Here is a 22,241-nt window from a genome sequence, read left to right on the forward strand (position 1 = left end):
TGGTCACATCTTGCTTTAAGGACACAATAGCAAAATAAAAATACAAAGATCAACTAGAGTGGATTAATATAAACATTTTGACAAGCCTGACCGCAACAATTATGGGAGAGGGGCGACACTTTTTCAATGTAAAGTGAATTGGAGCCAGAGTCGTTTTAGCAGGAAGTGCACTCACACTCACTTCCTATTTAGAATGCAGCGGCCAGCAGGTTAACTATGTCCTGTCTGTAACTTTGGTATTATGTTTATTATCAGAGAAATTGCTATATATATATATGATAATTTACAGTGGTAGTACAGGCCATTTAAAAAAAACAAAACTGAAAAATCTGGGCCAATAGGAAGTGAAGAGTCATACTGTACAGTGCCTGTTAAACATGTGACGGGACTGTAGACCCCGGAGGAGACCATCAGCACAAATACAGTGACAGCAAAGGTAACTAGTTTGTCAAATGTTGTCAAAAAGTGATAAAAATAGATCCCTGAGGTGAGAGAAACACATGGCTATTTAAGTAGTTGTAAATAAGAACAGTTATATAGACTACTAGGGCTACAGGTTTGGATTATCTGTTATTCTTCAGTTATTCTCTGCATTAAGATAAGACTGCCCACCCTCTAAAACACTATTAACATAATTAGATTTAAGCTTTTACCAAAACTCTTCCCTTGTCTTTTCTAGTTTTGAAGTTTTGGTAAATCTATACGTGTGTAACCTAGCAACCATAATGTTAACAGAGGCCAGGACTTGTCTAAATTTCACAACAGTTATGATTTGACAAATAAAGCGATAACTGAGAGATTGTCGGAGGGATTCCATTTAAGAACTCACAACTACTTCCTGTATTTGTCAACTTGTTTTCTACTTTTTGGAACCAACTGCCTCTTAACTGATGTAAAATTATGATGAATATCCACTTCAGGTACCATCCCACCAAACCAAGTGTCATGGGGCCTGCATTATCTGTCCTCCTGTGCTCTCTCCCCCTCCCCTACCTGTCTGCTTTGCAGCTGGGCGGAGTTCCTGACTCCTCCCGCGCACACCTGGGGCACATCAGCGCAATTACCGTCACCTGCTGCCGAGTATATGAGGGCTCGGCAGAAGACACTTGGAGCCATGTGAATGCTCCAGCTTAGTTTTTGCATTTTGTTACCTGTCTGCCTGTTATCATTGGATTTTTGCCATCTTCCAGATTCCTGCTCTCGCTCGTTCCTGCTCTTGCCTCTGCGCTCCGGTATAGTCCACCCTTCTGCCTTGCCTCCTGTCCTGTCTTGGTCTCCGGCTTGCTTCCCGTCTACGACCCTGGCTCCCGCTCTCTGGATTACCCCTGCTAGGTCTTCCCTGGTCCCGTCGTGCTCCGGCCCTGGCTGTCTCCGTGCCCACTCCGGACAACCCCTGCTTGGCTTGCCCTGGTCTCGTCCTGATCCTGTCCCTGTTCCGGTCCTGGTTTTCCCGTTCCTGCTCTGCACTACGCCCGTCTGGTCTGCCTCCCGCTCCCTGCTCCCCGTGTGTGTTAAACAAACTATTAAACTGTTTTAGCACAAACTGTAAATAAACACTGTCAACTTGGTCCGCACTAGCCGTTACGACACCAAGAGATCATTTAATAAATAAAATATGTGAATTTGTCAAATGCACTTTAAAAGAGTGGATCCTCAAACATGGACTAAAGCACTTTGAATTACTTGGTGTATAAATTGTGCTGTACAAATAAACTTGCCTTGCCCACAAAGTTTGATCAGCGTATTGCACATTCATGATTTCCTAAACTGTTCATTCACAGTTCAATAGTTCAGTTCATTGGGTTGGGCACATGTACGTTCTTTTTGTAATATTGTGATTCAGAGGTGTCTTCCTGATTGTAGCAACATCTATTCTCTTTATATGACTAAAAATTTTCAATCATCAAAACCTAATGACTCATAAAAACACAAAAAATATACTATGACAAATGATACATCAGTTCTTAAAGGTTCAAAACGTAACTTTTCAGAGCTGCTTAGCCAGGAATATTCCTCAGTATGGCATTCAACTTATTTATCTCCATGGAGAGAAGAGCGTGAAACCACCAGGCCAAGTTACAGGTCATATCTGTGGAGAGGTGAATGCATGTTTTTCAAGGTATTTTTTCATCTATTAAAAGAGATGTACATGAATAAATGCAAAATGGATACGCTTAATGCTATACTATGGAACATTTGAGGCAAAGCAGTAATATAAAGGACTGCCCACCAGGAAAGTTACACAGTGCACCTTTAAGTTGAATAATACAGAAAATATGAAAAAAACAAGTAAGTTTCTCAAAAAAACAACAACTATAAAAGCAGATTAAAATACAGCTTAAACCATCTGCAGTGCTTCTACTCATTCATTTAGTGCATATAATTTTGAGACAGGTCATTGATGTTAGACACTTGAGTTAAAACGCTGGTTACGTGGTGTCACCCTAAGGCTCTGAGTCTGAACCAGGTTCCAGACATGTTTATGGTCCTGCCTGCGTTAAAAGTGAGAGTGATAATAATGACCTTTAACCTGCTGCTATGTCAAAACAAGACACACGTTTGAACAAGGATCAACAAACAGGACAAAATGAACTTTTCCTGAGACGATTTATAATTTTATAATCTGTATCTGTATCAAACCACATGGTGAGATTAAGGACATTACTAGTATTTTGTACTGAAAATTCCATTCTATTGTCTATAGAATACAGTTTTTTTATTATTATTGTGTGGGAAATCAATTGTGCCTCTTAGTTTTGGAATTAAGTTTAAAATTTTAGTTTTGTGTCAACACTAAGCATTAGCTGTTTTTTGTTTTTGAAAACTTCCCAAGGGATTCACGGTGTGCAGCAGTCGTACTACAGCTGTAGAGTGAAGCGCAGATGTGCAGACTTATTTAGCCATTACGTTCACTCCAATAAAAAAATAAATAAATAAATAAATACAAATAAAAATACTCCTTACAAAATAAATGAATAATAGTAAATTATACTTGACTTAATTCATCCAGGTGAAGCAGTACAGTAACTCCAATTTACTAACCCAAAACACAGTCACACTTCACTATCCACTCTTTTAGGGCCTGTGAACAGCTATGGTGGCTCTGTAGGGACATGCTGTAAAAGGGACCAACCTATGTAGACTTTTACACCTTGGACATTGAATTTATGTTATCTCTTTGTCCTACATACATGGACCATGTTTACATCAAGTAATCAGCATAGTATTGTTTTCTTTCTTGTACTAGGAAGTATATTTTAAATACCTGAAAAAATTTGAACCTTCTGAGCTCTTATAGTGTTTTCTGGATGTGACTGAGTAAGCTGCGTTAGAGACAATTTTTTTAAATATTTTTTTTACATTGGAAATAAATAAATGTATTTATTCTATGGCCTGTTAAACCATCAAAATTTACTATGAAATATTAGAATTTAAATGATCCAAATTAAAGGTCCGCTGTGTAACTTTTCTGGTGAAGCGTCCATCAAAACTTGTCTCCATGGAGAGGTCATAGGTTTGCCTGAATATTACACAGTATAGCATTAAGCAGGTGACGTAACGAGGCTAATAGCGAAATGAGGCTGTCCACGGGTAAGAATCATAGACTGTATATATAAATGGACGTAGCTAACCTGCTAGCCGTGGCATTCCATATCAGTAGTAAACATGTGCGCACTTCCAGCTCCATCGACTGTGGCTCCAGTTCAGTTTACATTGAAAACCCGTGACCCCCTCCCTCTGTAACTGCAGCCGTGAGCCTTGTCATTTTGGTCTTAAAATGTTCGTATTAACCTGCTCTACATCATCCTCGTGTTTTTATTTGGCAATTTTATCCGTAAATCAAGATATGAACATTAATAACAGACAAATCAGGTGCCTTCCTTCCCCGTGGTCGTTCCCGCTAGCGTCATCAACAGGTTTAATTGACAGCGTTGGTAAGCTAAGGGAAGGGGCGCTACATTAAACAGCCTGGCTCTGGATTGGCTCTTTGGTTGCTATGATACGCGCAGTCAGAACTCTGCTCCAAATTTGCCTTTGTAACCGCCTCGTTGACCTTCATTTGACTGGAGCTGAACGCTGTGGGTGACGTCACATTCACTTCAGTCCACTTCTTCATACAGTCAGTGGTAAGAATACATGTTTTTTGTATTTCTTTTTTTACATTTTAGCAATAAAAACTCTGTAATTGAATAAATGCAGGGTGTATTTGGGTATGAATTGTGGTCTACAAATAAATAAATACATAAACTTCATGAGCAATAACATCAAATAGGTGAGAAAAACCCCTCACCAGAAAAGTTAACATAGTTCACCTTTGAGCCTCTCTTAAGTTATTTTCAATATTTTGTCTTTTATTATTCAAATTTAAGTGTATTGCTTTCCCCATGGCCAGCACTCTCTCATCCACAGACACTTTCATCTCCTCTTCACTTAATAAATACCTTGATGCTGGCTGCGTGTTTTGGGGTCAGGACTTGACTTGTTCAGATCTGCCTGGCTCCTTTAACAAAATCCTACACAACTTTCCTCCTCTCTGTTAAAATGACTAATCCCGAAACACAAGCCCTAAAGCCACACAAACCGAATCTATCTAGGTCAATGCAACTTCACATCGCTCCACAAAAGTAATGATTTTAAAAGTACTTTGAATTCTAACTTACCCACTGTATTGGCTGACACAACTCCCCATTTGTAAAGCTTAAAAATCACATAATTTCACTTAAAATCCATTACAGAAATCTTAAAAAACAAAAACAAAAAACAGTTTCTTGGTTCTTCTTTTCTGCTTCTGAAGTTGTTCCTTTGAAAGTCGCCACCTGTGTAAGGTAGTGTCCGGACAGCGCTCAGAGCATGCCCGATCTCAGCCAATCAGAAAGCTGCCGCTAAGTTAACCCTTTGCTCACCAATCAAAACAATACGGTAATAAAAAGTTACACATTCACAAAAAGTAGGAAGGTCATGAGAACTGACTAACATGACACAAGATTCACACAATTCACCCCTAATGTTTTATAAATCATATTTCAGCTAAATTAGTTTTGCTCCTATACAGATATATTTTATAAGCAGCTTTTGGAGTCAAACTATGTCTAATATGTGCTGTCGGCATCTAATTAGAAAGTGCTTTGTTGTCCGATAATCAGGAAGTGCGCGTTGGCATTATAGTTGTGAAATGTGCTTATAAACTTACTACGGTGAATAATTAGGATGCTCAGAATGCAGAAGGTAAGTGAGGAATAACTTTGGACCACTGCAAAATATTTAAAAGTACTTCTGTTTTTCATGTTTTTGTCTTTTTTAAGGCAGTAAAATCAAATACAGCACCTTTAATGTAACGTAATATAATTTTGGTGAGCAAAGTTAACCATTTTACAGAATAGTTTTTGCTACATTCCCCATTGAAAAGTAAAGATCTACTATTTGACCAAGAGGCGTTCTGCCAGTTACTTATTAACAGCTTCAAAGTAAACAAAAGGTTATAGGGTGAGAAATGCCACAAGATGAAGCTGAAGGTGGTGTAAGTAACTAGTAACAGTGATATTAAAAGTCTTAAAAGTGAAGAAAGTGATGTGATGAAGTCTTACTCCCAGATGAGGAACAAGAGTCAGATTTCCCTGTTAATTACACTGGACTTTACTATGAAATATGCAAAAGGTAAACGCACAAATGTTGAACCTGATCATTGCTATTAATGACTAGACTCAAGAGTTTACTGTATTACAACATAAATCTGTATTTTAACATTAATTTCACATGCTCCCATCTGTATCGAATATTATTGGCCTATGGAATGTTGGACGTCACCTGAAACCCAGCCCAATTTTTTATGCACTGCCCTGTTATTGCTGAATCATTAAGAGCTGCTGTGTAATTTAAAGCATTATTCATTCACTCCTCACTCACACCTGTTGTAATAAACTTTAATTACTACTGTAGTGAGGCTGCCAATCTGCGTCTACAGTCTCTCCAACGTCCATTTCTATATATCTCTAAAGTGGACCAGTGTGGGCTATTTATTTACTTATTTTTTGGAGTGGAGTTGTTTTTGCTTTGCACCTGCTTATCTTTCCTTGGAAACAGATGAGTTTAATGCCATACTGTGTAATATTTAGGCAAAACAATAACATCTCCATGGAGACAAACTCATAAGGGACTCTCCTCCAGAAAAGTTACACAGTAAAGCCATACCAAGGGAAAATATTGAGCACAGCATTCAATTGGGTGCTGCCTTTAAATAGCAAAACATGCAAATTTATGAAGCGTTGGTTATTTAGAGTGAGAGGAACAAAGGCACACCTACAAACGTTTGATGTGAATTTGAAAAAGAACTTAACAGAAAGTCGACAGATTGGGGCCGGGTTTTGACAGTGTCGAGTGGTGAAATATTTAAGAGTTCACCAAGCTCAGGGCTCAGAGGAGGAGAGAGAAATTACAGGCAAAGAAGCAAAGATGGAGGAAAGTAAAGCACCAAGGGACCAAACCAAAAGTTTCAGATGTGCCTACAAAAATATCTGGTGGAGGACGTGTCAATCAAATAGTAGTTACAGTAAAAGAAATGACAAAGTTCACTCCAAAACAGTGAGAAATGGTGTCTCAGTAGATATACACTACTACTCAAAAGTTTGGACACGCTGTCTCATTCAATATTTTTTTTCTTTGTTTTTACTACTTTCTACATTTTATTTGCATACAGAAGACGTCAAATATATGATAGTAAGATTCTATTAAGATTATGTAGCAGAGGAAAAGGTAAGTATACATAATATATATATATAAGTAAGCAACTACTAATAAATAAATAAAACAATTCAAATCATAGTTTTCTTTGTCAAAAAATAGTAGTTATTCCACTTTTTTTCTTCATATATTTGATGTAAATGTAAAAAGTAGTAAACATTGAAAAAAAAAAAAAAAACATTGAATGAGATGGTGTGTCCAAACTTTTGACTGGTAATACATGAAACAAAAAATGTTAAGTCGCACTATGTAACTTTTCTGGTGTTTGCCTCCATGTGTTTTTATCGTAAAAAACATTTTACTGTGAGCGAGGGTTACCTCTTCACAGATCTGTAACTTCGCCTGGGGACGTCACCTGCTTGTTTCCATGGAGATAAATATGTTAAATGGCATGCTGTGGAACTTTAAATGGAAAGAAATAACATCCCCACGGAGAAGCACGTGGAAGTAATGTAATTATATTGATAAAAACTATTTGACAAATCATGCAAATATAATGGTCTATGCATGTTAAAGTTGAAAAGTATGTACCAATAAAAGCACCAGATCCTTCTCATAAGTAATACATGTTTTTAAAGGATACTACTGCAGAATAAATCATTTGGTTTTAGGAAAAATGTATTTTAGAAAAAGTCAGTTCTACTTGTGAGTTAAACTACCTGATTTTTACTGTATTAAAAACATGAAAAACAGAACTAGTTAATTTAAAATGCTTTGTAACAACTCTCAGAGAACAGAGACCAAGCCGTGAGAGTAAAGCTAACAACAACTAGAAAGCTAATAATGGATTCTGGATTCTGGTACAATAAAACGGTTTATAATTCGATGGAGGCAAGACAGATTTTGCTTAAACACATGGAATAAAACCAGTTCGAAAGTTTTTAAGTTGTAGAACAGTCAACTATGCGCTGTGCTCGATACGTCAAAGTTCACATACCTGGCTGGTTGAGTCGATGGAGATGGTGTTCTTCTTTGACTTGCAGGTTTCAGGCTTTCTTCTGGGTTTATCAGCGCTGTCTCTCTCACCTCCTCTATCCTCAGCTCCCCCTCTCCTGGTCCACTGTCTGGCTTATACGTGAATATTATCGTTGGTTTCTGGTTCGGATCTTCTGGCTTGGCCTCTGCAAACCACTGATGCTGCTGCACAGGTGGAGCTGGGAGCATGTGTATAACCGTCCCATCTAATCCAACCAACTTCCCTTTCTCCTTTTCAACTTTTTCTTTCTGATCATCGTCATCTTTTCGCCTCTTGAAAAAACTCCTAAACGATATCCAGCGTTTCGGTTTGGCGCTTTCCGAATTTCCACGTCTTCCATCTCCGTCGCCTTCAGTCTGTCTTGACGGAGATCCTGAACTTTTTGTCCAATTGGCGAAGTGTCTCTGTAGTATATTGGTGGCATGGTACGGCGACGATGTTGATCTGGGCGGAGGGAATGGCGGATTTTGCTCTGATTTTGGGCTAGAAAGCGACACTGCTGCGGATGCGCTTTGGGATTTTGATAAAACTTTTGATGGGGTATCTTTTTTGGACTTAAACCCAACGTCGGCAGAGGTAAAGAATGATTTGGGTCTTATGAGCGTCTCTTTTATAGCATCGGGAGGTAGAGAATACAACTCTTCCATGCTTTTGTCCTGCGATGTTGGCGAATCCGGAGGTGTCTGCGGAGGTTGGATTGACGTTACAATTTGTGAAAGCACAGCACTTGCTTCTTCTCTGTGGCTTCCTATAGATCTATAAGTCACATCATTAGCATCTTTCTTACAATCTCCTGTTATTCTAGATGACGTACTAGTACTCGGACTACTTTTAGCTATGGCCGAATTAGCTGGTGAACTTGTCAAAGAAATAGGTTGAATGCAGACAGATTGAGAGCTGGTACTGGACACTGTGCTGGAGTCTACATTAGTCCTGGCTTGTAAATTTGAAGCTTTTGCAGACAATTCCGGTTGTGATTTCTTGTCCTCAAATGAAGCTCGCTCTGAAGTACCTCTACCGGAGATAGTTTTGTCCGTAGATGACGACTGGACACTTTCGGATGACCCAATTTCTTCATAAGTGTGACTTGCCACCCTGCTCCCTGCACCTTTAGGTGGGGGCAGCTCACCACATACTCCTAAAAAGCTCTTGTATACCGCCAAGTTGTCATACGCGCTTGGATTGATCACTATGGGGACTTTTACTGCGTTCTTACAGCTACGTGCATACGCTGGCTCGTCACGAATGATAATGGGGAAAGGAGGCATCCCTGCATTGTTGAAACTATTAAATTTGATTTCAGATAAATTTGGGGATTTAACCGGAACAGTGCGTGAAGACGATAATCCAGCGATCGGAGAGGTAGGAGCGGATTTGTGATTGTAATATTGAGTAGTGACAGAAGATCCCGAATTGCTTCCATTTCCGAAATCGACTTTTGCAATTTTCTGTCTTGGACTCGTGCTAGATGTCCACACTTCCTGGTAGCGTATGTTGCCAGGTTTTTTGCGAGAGGCAGGAATTGGTGCTACAGAAATTGGTGTTTTTGGTGAAATGGCAAAACATGGAGAGGTTGGGGAAAGTGGTTGGCTGGAAAAAGTCTTGGGCAGTGGTGTCGGGATAGTGGGACTTGAAACAGTAGGAGATTTAGGCGTAGAATTGCTAACTTGTTCATCTTTGCTAGCCATAGACGCTGATACATCAACTACAGTGTAAGGCTTGCATATGAGTGATTTTTCTAGATTGACAACGCGATATGGTTTAGCCTTCTCCTCTGTCGGGCTAAAGCTAATTGTAACAGGCTGTCCTTGGATGGCTTGAGGCATGGGGGCACCCTCTTTACCTTCTTGATCCTCTAACCTGATTGCCAAAACTGACGTGTGCGTTTCAGTAACTTTGACTGGGCTTTTTGGAGAAGTGCATTGGACATTTGGAGACGTAGGTGACTGCAAACCATTTTTTATCATACAGGGGGCGCTGCTGCCACTGCTTGAGGTTGTCCGTGAATCTTCAGGCTGCGAAGAAGATGATTCAGGGGAAGTTGTAGTTTCAGAATTTGACAGAAATCCACTCCCTTGCAAATTGTGATGTCCGTACGGCATGAGACTTCCATTTGAACCCATAGAGGGGTAACCATTCAAAATTTCATCGTAGCTATCATCGTAATCAACTGCGCAGATTCTTTGCAGTGACCTATTCCGTAGTGGGACAGTATTCCACTTTTTCCCAGCTGCGAATGGCACGGGGGACAACGTAGCTGCTCGGAAATTCGCAAACCGTGGCTGTCCCCGCATACGGATTTCCATTGCTAACAACTCCTCATCACTCTCATCCCAACTTTCATGCTCTTCCTCTCTTTCAGTATCATCATCGTCTTCATCATCCTCATCCTCACTTGAGAATTCTGGGTAACAAAACCGCCCTCCCTCCCGGCTTATAATTTCCGCACTATCACTTAATGAGACACGCTTTTGCAACGAACTCGGACCACCACTTGGACCGTCCCCTCCGCTACTACTACTTCCCATGGCTAAACAGCTTGCAGCAGGCAGCCCTCTTTCCAATGATTTTCGATACGAGGAGCTAATTCGACCCCAGAACAAGTCTTTAGATCCTGAAAGTGGAGGCAAACTCGGACCAGGCCCCAAACCTGCGATTTCTTTCAAAACATCAGTCAATCCGCTGCTATTGTTGTTCCCGCTCGGTGTGCGTGGGCTAAGTGGTCCGTAACCTTCAATCTCTTGGCTTCCTCCTTCACCCTCATTGTTGTTATTGTTAATCGGTCTCTTTTGGTTGAGTCCGTTGTGGGTCCAAACTGTGAATGCGGACGTTTTTCCTGGTTCGACTTGGGAGTTTATGGGAGATTGAATGCTGTTTCCATCCGAATCAAGTCCTAATGACGGAGAAGTTGGAGATGTCGGGGAAGTTGGGGACGTTGGGGAAGTTGGAGAAGTTGGAGAAGTTGGAGAAGTTGGAGAGGAGGGGAGCATCATCGTAGGCTTCACAGCGATGGTCGGCTTCTTGGCCACAGGAGGTCGGAAATGTCCGGTCCTGAAATGGAAAGGAAATGACATAATTAGTAAGGATGGGATTAAGGGTCACTCTAATTGAAACCCATGGATCGTCCAAAATCGTCCTGCTGACCACAGATATAATAAAACCAAACTGAACCAACCTGGCTGATCCGCTGCCTGGCCTCTGTGCGTTGAGCGATACCCCGGTGTTTGCCCTGACGCCCCCCGGTGGTACACCCTGGTGGTGCGTCCCTGAAGGCCTCTGCTCTGGCACAGGTCTGGCTCCTCCTCCGCTCCCCGTCAGGCAGTGCAGGCTCTTGGGTTTGAAGCAGTTCTTACATTCGCCCGGTTTCCACACATGCTCGGTGAAGGTGCTGCAGGCAGACATGGCTGATGGGTGGGGCTAGGGTGGGGGTTTGGGTGGGGGTCGTTGGGGTCAGTGAACAGGAAACCCCTCCATCAAACCACAGGCTGCACCGACCGACTGTGGAGCGGGAATGATGAGGGCTTCAGAAGAATACAGGGGAGAGCTGGACCTGCGGAACAGAAGAGACAGGGGATTAATGATAGCAGAGGGATTTGACTTTAAAGATGCATTATGGGGCTGCAAGAGAAATCTAATCAAAATCACAATTTGAGTGAACACAAAAGCTGCAATTTTAAAGTATAATATCCTCCACAAAATCTTGAATAATCTTATTCTGCATAAAGATAACACTATCTAAGACTACTAAGACCTCTGCACATTCTGATTCTCATATTAGTTTGGCAGTGCATATTTTGGTCTTTTTGTCATTTCTTTTAAAATGTGAACTTTGACCAGAATCTTATTATCAACATCAAATCAAATCTATGCAACTTTTATGGTACTTTGTCTGGAATGTTCCACAAACTTATCTGTTGTTTATTTATTCAATTACAGGCATTTTTACTGCCCCAAAAAGCTTGGCTTTGTAGTGTCACCTGCGTGTCTCCATGGAGATAGACAAGCTTAATGTCATGCTGTGGAACATTCTAGGCAAGAAAGAAGAAGTCTCTCGCACACTGTATTTCTTGCAGCGCTTGATTTTATTTAAAAAACTGCAAAGTTTCGGTCATTAGCCTTCATCAGTTATGAAACACTGCAACTTCTTCTCTTTAAAGGGTCTATATTATGTTATTTTCCACCTTGTGATGTCATATGGTAATACAGGAAGTGCTCCACTGTGTGTTTAAACTCTATACTCCTTTGCTAGAATCATTTACATTGTTTCAACTTGAAAACTACCACTAGATTACATGAAAAGGTGAAACAGAGCATTTTGAGCTTTGGTAATGCAGGATTACTGGGCTGTCTACATAGTTTACATGTGTGAATGAAACAAAACACAACTTTAAAGAAGGTAACAGCTTTATAACACGGCCAAGAGCTCACAAGAGTCAATATAGTGTAATATAAGAACTTTGTTTGAAGTTTTACTGTTGTAAAAAACATTCTAGGCAAACATCTCCATGGACAGTGAGTTTCAGACCCTCCACCTGAAAACTATGTAAGTTTTTAGGTGGATTTTAATTCAGAATTATAGAAGCAATAGAAATATTTACTTTAAATAATAATTTTAAAGTCACTGTTTTATTTTTACTGTCTGTGAAACAAAATTTGGTAAAACATTTTGTTTGCAGTAAAATAAACATAAATTTCTATTGCTACACATGCAGACTTTTAAAGTGTTCAGGAAGATAAAACTAGTGTCTATTTTTTATTCTGTATGAATTTGAGAAATAAAACAAGGCATATTGTCGTTATACAAAACAAGAAAGTTGAAATGCTCAAAGTCTCCATAAGGGGGCAAACTTTGCACATCTTCCCGTGGTCCCCCTGTGACCTGTCTTTAGTAGAAAACTTTAACTTTATAAATCCCACACTGAAGAAATTGTAATAGGACAAAATCTAACATATAATTTATGTGCTTTGCTTGGACCTGAGAGACAACTGTGCACCAAGTGTTTCATCTCATGGGACACTTCAGTTTGTCATCTATTAACACAGAGGACCAGCAGGACAGTAGCCTGTGTTCTACAATTTGGTGGGTAGTATTCAGTACTAAAGTAACTTTTTAAAGAAACTTTACCTTTCAGAGTATCTTTCTTGCAGCATAACTTCACTCCTATTTGACTAAACGTTTTGGTTCCTCTTCCCAGTGAGTAACTCTACAAGTGACAAAAGCTTTATGTTGACAACATGGAATGATTTGAACATTTGTCTTTCTTGCACCATTCCCTTGTTTTGTACTTTTTCTCAACTTTTGTGTCTATTCTTTGAAAAAGCCACACTTTGGGCATTATTTCATATTTTGGCCTTTAAATTGCATTAACTTCAAATTAAAGATCACATGTTACCCCAGACAGTTACTCTTTAAGTTACTCTTACTTGAGTAGTAGTTTTCCCAAATATTTTCTTTTTTACTTTTACTTGAGTACTTTCTTGGACCACTACTTTGTACTTTTACTTGAGGAATATAATTTTGAAGTTTGTAACCCTTACTTAAGGACAATTCTTGGCCTCATATTCTTATAAGACATATTTTCATAACTATACAGTTTTATGGTTGAAGATTTTTTTTAAAAGACAAATGACACAGTCTGAAGGAAGGATGTGTCCAGGAGAAACGCCCAAAGGATGAACAATAAAAAGGGGAAATCTGAGTTTGTGAAAAGATTTATACAGACTGACCACATCACAGCATCCTGACAGGAAACACAGGCTGTAATTCAAAGACATTCAAAACCACAAACCAGTTCAACTAAACTACTGAGCAGAGATGACAAGACTCAACTCACTGTTTACCTCTGTTATTCCAAATCCACAACGGCACAACGAAAACAGAACATTTGTGCACTATGTCACTTTTTATGCCATCGGCCTGTCTCCGTGGAGATGTTATTGCCTCGTCTGGAATGTTAAACAGTACAGCATTAGACTAGACAAGATTTTAACAACATTTATGAATAAATTGTGTGATCCAGATTGAATTTTTTGTTGCAATTGTAGAACTGCCTTTTAGAACTACAGTTTTCCACGAGATGTAACTGACCAGAGCTTAAGCCTTTTTTTATCCAATCTAAATGGGACAAAATCTCACCAGAATGCAGATTTTCCTCACATTTACACAATCACGAGGCAATATGATCTTACGAGATTTTGTCCCATTCACATAAAACTTGTAACATGATTATTTCAGATAAAGTGACTGTATGGCATTGTTACTTCAAAATAATATTACTCCAGTACAAGTAACGAGAAGTAGTCATCCATTACTCATGAGGTAGAAAATAGACGTATAGCCAAAATAGACTGCATTTATGTTCAGTTATAACACGACGATGTCATAATTTCAGATTGAGCGCAGGGGCCTATGTAACTCTATGGTACATTTATGGTTTTTGGAAAGAAATATCCAACTTATGATCCACAGAAACTTGCCATGTTAATCTCATAACTGACAACCATCATGTCTTTGGGGTTAAGTAATGGCACCATTTTTTAAGCCATCATGTAATAAAAACCCTTTTAGTTTATTTATACTGACGGAGCAGACGTTGAACTTTACGCAAGTTTTTGTTTCATGTATAAAGGCCCAGGAATTACAGAGATATTAACCATAAACCAGGTTAAAACATCTGCAGTCAGACATTTAAACAGTGACTTCCACCTGTCTCCAGCTCCATGTTAAACTACAGAAATACCAGGATGTTGTGATGTCGTGTGAACCCGACCAGCGCAAACTCAAAACCCTGTAAAAAAACCTGCTATTCAGCGTAATCACTATCCACGTGCACAAGGTCAGATCTGTCCATGAACAGCACAGTGAGCTCCGAGAAGAAGAATAGCTGAAATAGTTTGAGACAAAAGCCATATTTTGCAGTGTACAGTTATAACCATTATCTGCAGTTTGACAGGTAAGATTTAGGGCTTTGTTTTGTTTCGCAGATGTCCGGCAGCTGTTGCACATTTGTTCAGATAGAAAAGAGGTCGCTGCAGAAGGCATAAATCAGGAGGAATAAAATGAGACACCATTGCCACACATGACGACAGAGGGTCCACATAAGGACGGAGAATGTGTCTGTGTATTTGAAGTTCGGTTTGAAAGCGGGCTGTACACTTGTCTCTTGCCTTGTTTATAAGAGTATTTTAGTATTAGGTATCGGATAAGATCTGTGCACACATGGGGAAATGATGTTGTGAGATTTTTTCTACGTGTTAATAGAGCTAGTGAGTTACACCTTCGCAGCGGTATGACAATGAAACCAAAATTGTGAACGAAAGCACACAATTTATTATTATTATTATTATTATTATTATTATTATTATTATTATTTATCTGGTATTGTCTCGCGAGTGGAGCCAGTCTCATGTCTTGTGGGAATTATGTCTCGTCCCACCTCTATTTGGCAATTGACTAATATCATTTTTCTGGTCTGGATCTACCTCCTTCAAGTTTCAGTTAAGATGTTTTGAATGTTTCATAGTATGGCATTAAAAATCTATTTTGCAATACATACATATGTGTATTTTTATTGCAAAAAATACTTCAGCTTCTAACTTGGCCTGGCATCACCTTCTTGTTTCCACGGAGATAAGTTTAATATTACTAGTAGTATTAGTAGTACTACACCATACTGTAATTACTGAAATTACTTCTTCAGCAATTTTACTTTGTTTGTTTTTTTTCTGTTTTTTAAAGATGTGACATTTTACTTCTCTACTAACAATTAACATATTTAGATCACCATGTTGCATTTTATTGTTTTGAAAATGCTATAATCACAGAAAACAATGTATTAACATGTTTAATAAGTTTCACCTCCCTTTTCTCCCCGCGTTAAGTCACTCCCCCTTCAGAGCACTATCACAACACAATCACGTGCTCGTTAATGAAACTACTGCACATCGTATCAGGTTTGTGAAGTTGTAGTGTACAGTTTTGTATCATGTTTTTATATATTTATGTAGAATTATTGTGTGGGGTACAGTCTGGGAGAGATCACTAACTGATTGCTGAAACATGCATGGATGACATGTAAAACCTCTTCAGACATGTTTTTGATGAGACTAATGTTATAACATGGTAGAAAGCTGAACAAAAAACAAAAAACATTTTGCTTCAATTAGTGTATATTAATAATGCGTTTTCAGTCTCCTAGAGCATTATCACTCTACAAAGCCCATTTACCACCGGTGGAGCCCTCACCTCAGCTTGAGACTCCCTGGTATTCAGTCCCACTCATGGCCTGTAGCTACGTAACACACACTGCTATTCCTGCATTAGTTTTATTGCATAACAGATTCTGCGCAGGCCTCCAGATGAGAAGTGTTGGTTCCTATTAGACTTGTTGTAAGTCATCACAATAATATTCCCAGCATCAGCGGAGGCATGTGCTCACAATCAGCCTATTTTAAAACAGCGCAACAGCAAACTACACCGAGGTTCACCTTTGTAGAGTTAGAGTGTGGGCTTTGAAATGAATATGTGCTACATGGAAAACAGATCTACCTTTACCCGATACCAACACCGACATGGACTTGAGTTTTGAGAATTTTATAATACATGATGCAGTTCAGTGGACTAATATTTCCACTCCATAATGTGACCAGTGACCATTCAAATAAGTACAGTTTCGATACTAGTTTGGATATTATTTGGATAAGTAGTATTAAGGGGTATTGACACTACTTAAAGTAAATGCATAAATATTGTCTACACCTTTTCCAAAGTCATACACTGGTGAAGGGTGACGCCAAGGATTTGGCCATATGAGTGCATTTTATTTTATCAATTTAAGTGAACATAAACAATACAGGTCTTTTATCATTGTCATTTAAAACAAAAACCAAAAATATATATATATATAGAAATGCTTTCTCCAAAATCTAAACTCTACTCCATGGTTTTACTGACAGGGCACTGGCTATAGATCTCTCCATTAGAAAGGCCCAAACTGATCATTTATTTATTTAGAAAACAACTGAATCTCAAACTTTATCAAAATTCTATTAACTACACAGTGCACAGTCTCTTAAACCCACAATCATCTTTATTCCAGACTCATGGTCCATTTTTAAAACAGACAGTTAGGCCTGTCATACAAATTACAATATCGACTTATTGTTCAACATCACAGACTTTATAAAGAAGTGGACTAAGCGAGTGTGACGTCACCCATAGCGATTAGCTCCAGTCAAATGAATTGAGGCTAGAGCAGTTATACGGGCAAATTTGGAGCCAACCGCGAGTATCATAGCAACCAAGGAGCCAATCCGGAGTGAGGCTGTTGAAGGTAACACTCCTTCGCCCGCACTGCTGGTTTAGTAAGGAGCGGGCGCTTAGCAACGCTGTCAATGACCTCGGGGAAAGAAGCCGCCGGATCCGTCTGTTCATTCATGTTCATATCTTCATTTAGGGACACAATAGCGAAACAAAAATACCAGGATCATGTAAAGTGGGTTACAACGCGACGGTTAGCATGTTAGCTATGTCCATTTACATATACAGTCTATGTTCAGTATATGATAGCTGGATCAATATATTTTGGGGCTCAGTATTTCTCCTGTGTATAGTTTCTTTGCCATAATGGGTAGATTTTGGTTGTAATATGATGATTTGAGCAGTAGAGAGTTGAAAAGGTCACTTCTGTGGCTAAGGACTGCTTCATCCTGCCATTTATTTGTTGCTACTCATGACGTTTAATGATCCCATCTATTTAAACATTTGTTCACTCTGATGATCCTGCTTTTATTGCATCACACATGTAAAGTAGTTTCAATATTATTGTTCATGGCAGCATATCTCTATAGCAATACATTGTTCTTCAAATTTGTTAACAGGCCTATCCACAGCTGCTCCTAGAACCATGAGCGGGACCATTTTTCTGAAACCGTTCCCCATTGCCCTCCCTGACCTGCTCCTGTGATTGTATTGCTATTGGCAGCCTGATGAAACATGAGCGGACTCACAAGCAGCGCCCCCCTGTGGTTTGTGGCGTCCGTCTCTCTCCTCATAAGGGCCGTTACTGTGTCTAGTGCACGCTTTATATTACACAATAGTCTCTTGACAGCAGCTTCAATCCACTGTGGTCGTATTTAAAGGCGTAGATCAATGTCTCATTACAGAAGCATTAATGACAAAATCTGACGCTGGTATCGACCCAGAGCCGAGAATCACTGAGCTACAAGAGACTTTAATTACGCCCATAATAAAACATAAAGGGCAATTTGGAGTCTTGTATCATCATGTCAATTAAAGGAGCACTAGGAAAGGTACTGGCTTGTCTCCATGGAACTGCTTTTGCTTTAGCTTGAATGTTTCACAGTAAGGCATTAATTAAAGGTCCTATATTGCACAAAATGGATTTTCGTGAGATTTAAGCCATGTTATAATGCTGTTAAGTCCTCAAAAACATACCTGGAGTTGTGTTTTGTTTCATTCACACATATTTGAGTAACCCTGTATTAGTCTGTGTACATGTGCAAAGCTCAAAATGCTCAGTTCTACCTTGTGATGTCATGAAGTGGTAGTTTTCAAGTTAAGAGCTACATTTTACCTTTAGTTCAGTAGAGATTGGCAACTCCAGGACTGAAATCATCCAAATAATTGTAGTGAAGGTGTATGGAGTTTAAAAACACGTGGAGCACTTCCTGTATTACCATATGACATCACAAGATGGAACAGAGTGTTTTCAGTTTGAGAAAAGCCTAAACTCAGCCTAAATATGCAGGGTTTGTGAGTTAAACATGTGTGAATGAAACAAAACACAACTCCAGGTCTGTTTTGATGAGTAAACAACATTATAACACAGATCAGAAAACAGCGCCCTTTAAATGTACCTTGAATTTAATATTTAATGCCCTGGGAAAACATTCATTCTTAGTGTGAGCTGCATCACCTCTCCACAGATATGACCTGTAACTCGGCCTGTCTTCATAGAGATAGGTTTAATGATATACTGTGGAATATTCCAGGCAAACGTTTACCAGAAAAAGCTACACAGTGCATCTTTAGTCAATTAGATTAATCAAAAATGTGCATCTTCTCTGGGCCTAAAGTATCCACTTCCACCAGCTGATGTCATGAGGTGAAGATCTTTATTAAAAAAGTGAGTAATTGCTAATGTGAGACTTTTACTTATTCTTGTGGGTCTTAACATATACTCAACATATTCTTAAAACTATAGAGACAGTGTTGATCATTTTCGACAGCCATGTAGCAGAGCAGATGCTTCCCAAATAACAACATAACAGTTTTTTTTGTTTTTTTTTACACAAACAGCCTCCTTCTCCGCTCCTGTCTCTGCTCTTGTGTTGTCAACATCTCTTTAAGTTCAAAGTGAGTCCCTGTCCTCCCCTCTGGCTCTATCTCACTCACATCTTCACTCTATACGTTTGTGTCGCCATTTTTGTTCCATATTTCTTCCACAGTGCTTTTACTGTTCGGTGATACGCATCTTCTTTCTGTGTCTTTCTACAACAAAATGGACAAACTTTATCAAACAGCTACGAGAACTGACAGAGAAAGTTTATTTTGGACACTTAAACTAACTGGAGGCACTGCTCTGTCTGAAACTCTTAAATTAGAGTTTAATCTGATCTTTAACCAATGTAAAATCAGTTGTTTAAATCCATTTTGTATTTTTTCTTGAGTTTTCAGACCATCTAAAATCTTATCAGTCTGTTTGCTGATGTGTGCATTGTGACACCAAGGCAACTGCTGAACATTCCTCCAAAAACCTGCATGTAAACCCTCCCAGTGTGATTTCACTGCAGATTATAAATTGTAGCCACAGCTGCACTGAATCTGAGGTATTCATTATTTGCTGTAGACTTTTCACACCAAGTACCACCTATGATAATGTATGGCTTTCTAAGTACCACCAGATTTAAACCAGGACTGAAGTCGTTCTAGTTTGTTCAAATAAAATGAATAGTTAAACTACAGAGGGCCCTGCATACCACCAGACGCAGTACCACAGCTTTAGAAACACTAGACAAAACAAGAATGCAACAGAATCATCTTTTCTGTTGTGGTAAGTAAGTTGGACCATATTGTACATCACTTGCCAGTAAAAAAAAAACAAAAACGAAACTTAGACAATGGGCTCTAAACAGCTTCACAGCTTGCTCTATTATAGTTTGAATGTGATTAAAACATCTGTCGAACTTGAAAATGAGTTTAATATGTGGACTCCCTGTGTGAATGCAAGTCTCACCAAGCACTGAAGTTACGTACAGATGGCAAATATAAAACAAATGCTCCCTTTAAAGCAGACCTGTTGTTCTTGTGTCTGCTCTATAGTTATAATCTATGTGACCCATGGATAATTATGTTACATTCCCAATCACAATATTCATCTAAAACAGCTTAATCGAAGAAACAAACCGCTGACTTCCTTCCGATATAGCTGCAGATCACACTAGCAAGTCTTTTTATCATTTGTACCAAAATCACTACATGACGCTGCCGAATCCCACGTGTATCACTGATTAAGAAAGTAAAACTGAAGAACGAAGTAAGTACAGAACAGTGAGCATATGCCAGTGGGTCGATCGACAATATGGAAACATACATGAATCACTCCAAATACAACTTTGAGAGGGTAAACGAGAAGGAATACAACTATAACACGGTTAACAGCTCTGTAAAGATGATCTTGCAAAATAGGTCTGCTTTAAACAGAGCAGTCATGTGAGGTTTGGGGTGTTACTTTTGTGCATTTGAGAGCGACCCAGAGGAGACTCAGAGCCGGCCTGGATCAGACTACACTGAGGACTGTTATGATAGAAGTGAATCCTGTTTGGTTATGAGCCAGTGGAGATAAAACACAGCACCTGCTCAACACAAAACCCACAGGTCTGGACTGAACCAACTACAATGATACGACAGGAAACAGCAGCCAAAAACTGTGGGAAAGTACAAGCAGTATTGATACTTTGCAGTGACATCACACAGGGGGGGGAGGTTTACATGTAGCTTTAAGGTGGAATGTTCAGCAGTTACCATGGTGACACGATGCAAACATAAGCAAAAACTGTGAAAAATGTTTTAAAACTAACTGAAAAACTGTTGGTTAATCCTAGTTAGGTTGTTATTACGGTAATTGTTAATGTATGTGAGAGACTTCTTTAACAATACAATATCATCTCACCTGTCGTGGTTCTAGCTAAGTCAAAATGTGTTCAAATAAAATTCAGATTAAAGTCTAACAGAGCATCTAGTAGAGCAGTTCCTCTAGTTAGCATCACACATAGCTGCAAAGTATCAATTGGCCAATGTAGATTTTCATGTGTAATTTCCAGTGTGATTCCTCTACATCAGATCCATCTTTTTAAATAGATTCATGAATAAACGTGGAAATATGAAAAATACTGTCTTCACCACTTGGATGTTCCAATTCTAAGCTCTGGTTTAGCTCTGGTTTAACTCGAGGTTTGGATCAGGCTTGGTCTTGGTTTGACAGAGCAGTTCAGAATTTGAAGAGACCATGAATCAGTCTCCAAGAAAAAAAAAAAGTTCTGACAAATGAGAAAATATGAACTCACTGATGCAGAGGATCATTAAAGATGCTTTTTACGATGTGTCACTTAAAACATGACTGTGGGCTGTGCAAACTCGCAACATGGTCTCAGGAAATGAGTTTTGAAACAAGTGAATCACTGTTTCAGATAATCCATTTACTTCAAGTCAGAAAAACCCTTATTTATGAAAATGTGTCAAATAGTTCCTGACAAATATTTCCCACGTATATGAAAAAAGTTGTTAGAAGAGGATTTAAGGCAAAGCAATATAAATATTATTGTGCATTTTATCGCTGCTGTTCTATCGTCAAAACTCACCATTCGCACGTTTTTTAAGGGCCCATATTACGCTATTTTCTGATCTATCTTATAATATTTCCTCATCAAAAACAGACCTGGAATTGTGCTTTGTTTCATTGGTCATGTGGGAATACAGGAAGTGCTCCAGGTCATTTCATTTCATTGTCCATCTCTACTGAACAAACTGTAAAAGGCAACTGTTAACTTAAAACTACCACTACATGACATCACAAGGTGGAACAGAGCATTTTGAGCTTTGGAGATGTCGACAGACTAATAAACCAGGATTACTCAAACATGTGTGAATGATTTTGAGGAGGTAACAACATTATAACATGACTTAAAGCTCACAAGAGTCAGTTTTAATATAATACAGGACCTTTAACTTTTTGGAAAACACAGAATCAATATCTAACCTCTAAATAATGTACAAATGCTCTGACTGAGTTTCCAAACTATTTTTCAGAGTTGAAAACTGAAGTTTCCTCTCTGGTGGTAGCTGTGCTGTTTATTTTCTATGTGTTGTATTTTGAAAATCCAGTTACAGTGACTTAGCAAACTCGGTTCACTGCTCAATCGTGTGACTAAATTTGAAGTTTTAAGCATATGCCAACCAGCTTTTCTTTTTAAATTCATTCATGGCTGACGTGACTCAAAATAATCC

At 39.0% G+C, this 22,241-nt stretch overlaps 1 protein-coding gene across 2 annotated transcripts in view; it reads right to left on the bottom strand.

Moving 5' to 3' along the window:
• peak1 (pseudopodium-enriched atypical kinase 1) overlaps positions 1–22,241 on the bottom strand; it is a 108,849-nt gene that overhangs the window by 15,501 nt on the left and 71,107 nt on the right. For both annotated transcript variants that reach the window (XM_033968303.2, XM_055222740.1), the window contains exons 4-5: positions 10,890–11,264; positions 7,676–10,765 (exon numbers count right to left, since the gene is read on the bottom strand). In XM_033968303.2, coding sequence (XP_033824194.1) covers positions 7,676–10,765; positions 10,890–11,116 — 3,317 coding nt within the window. In that variant the 5' untranslated portion in view covers positions 11,117–11,264. The remainder of the gene's footprint in view (positions 1–7,675; positions 10,766–10,889; positions 11,265–22,241) is intronic.

This window comes from Periophthalmus magnuspinnatus, chromosome 6 (assembly GCF_009829125.3).
Source record: "Periophthalmus magnuspinnatus isolate fPerMag1 chromosome 6, fPerMag1.2.pri, whole genome shotgun sequence".
Classification (NCBI taxonomy): domain Eukaryota; kingdom Metazoa; phylum Chordata; class Actinopteri; order Gobiiformes; family Gobiidae; genus Periophthalmus; species Periophthalmus magnuspinnatus.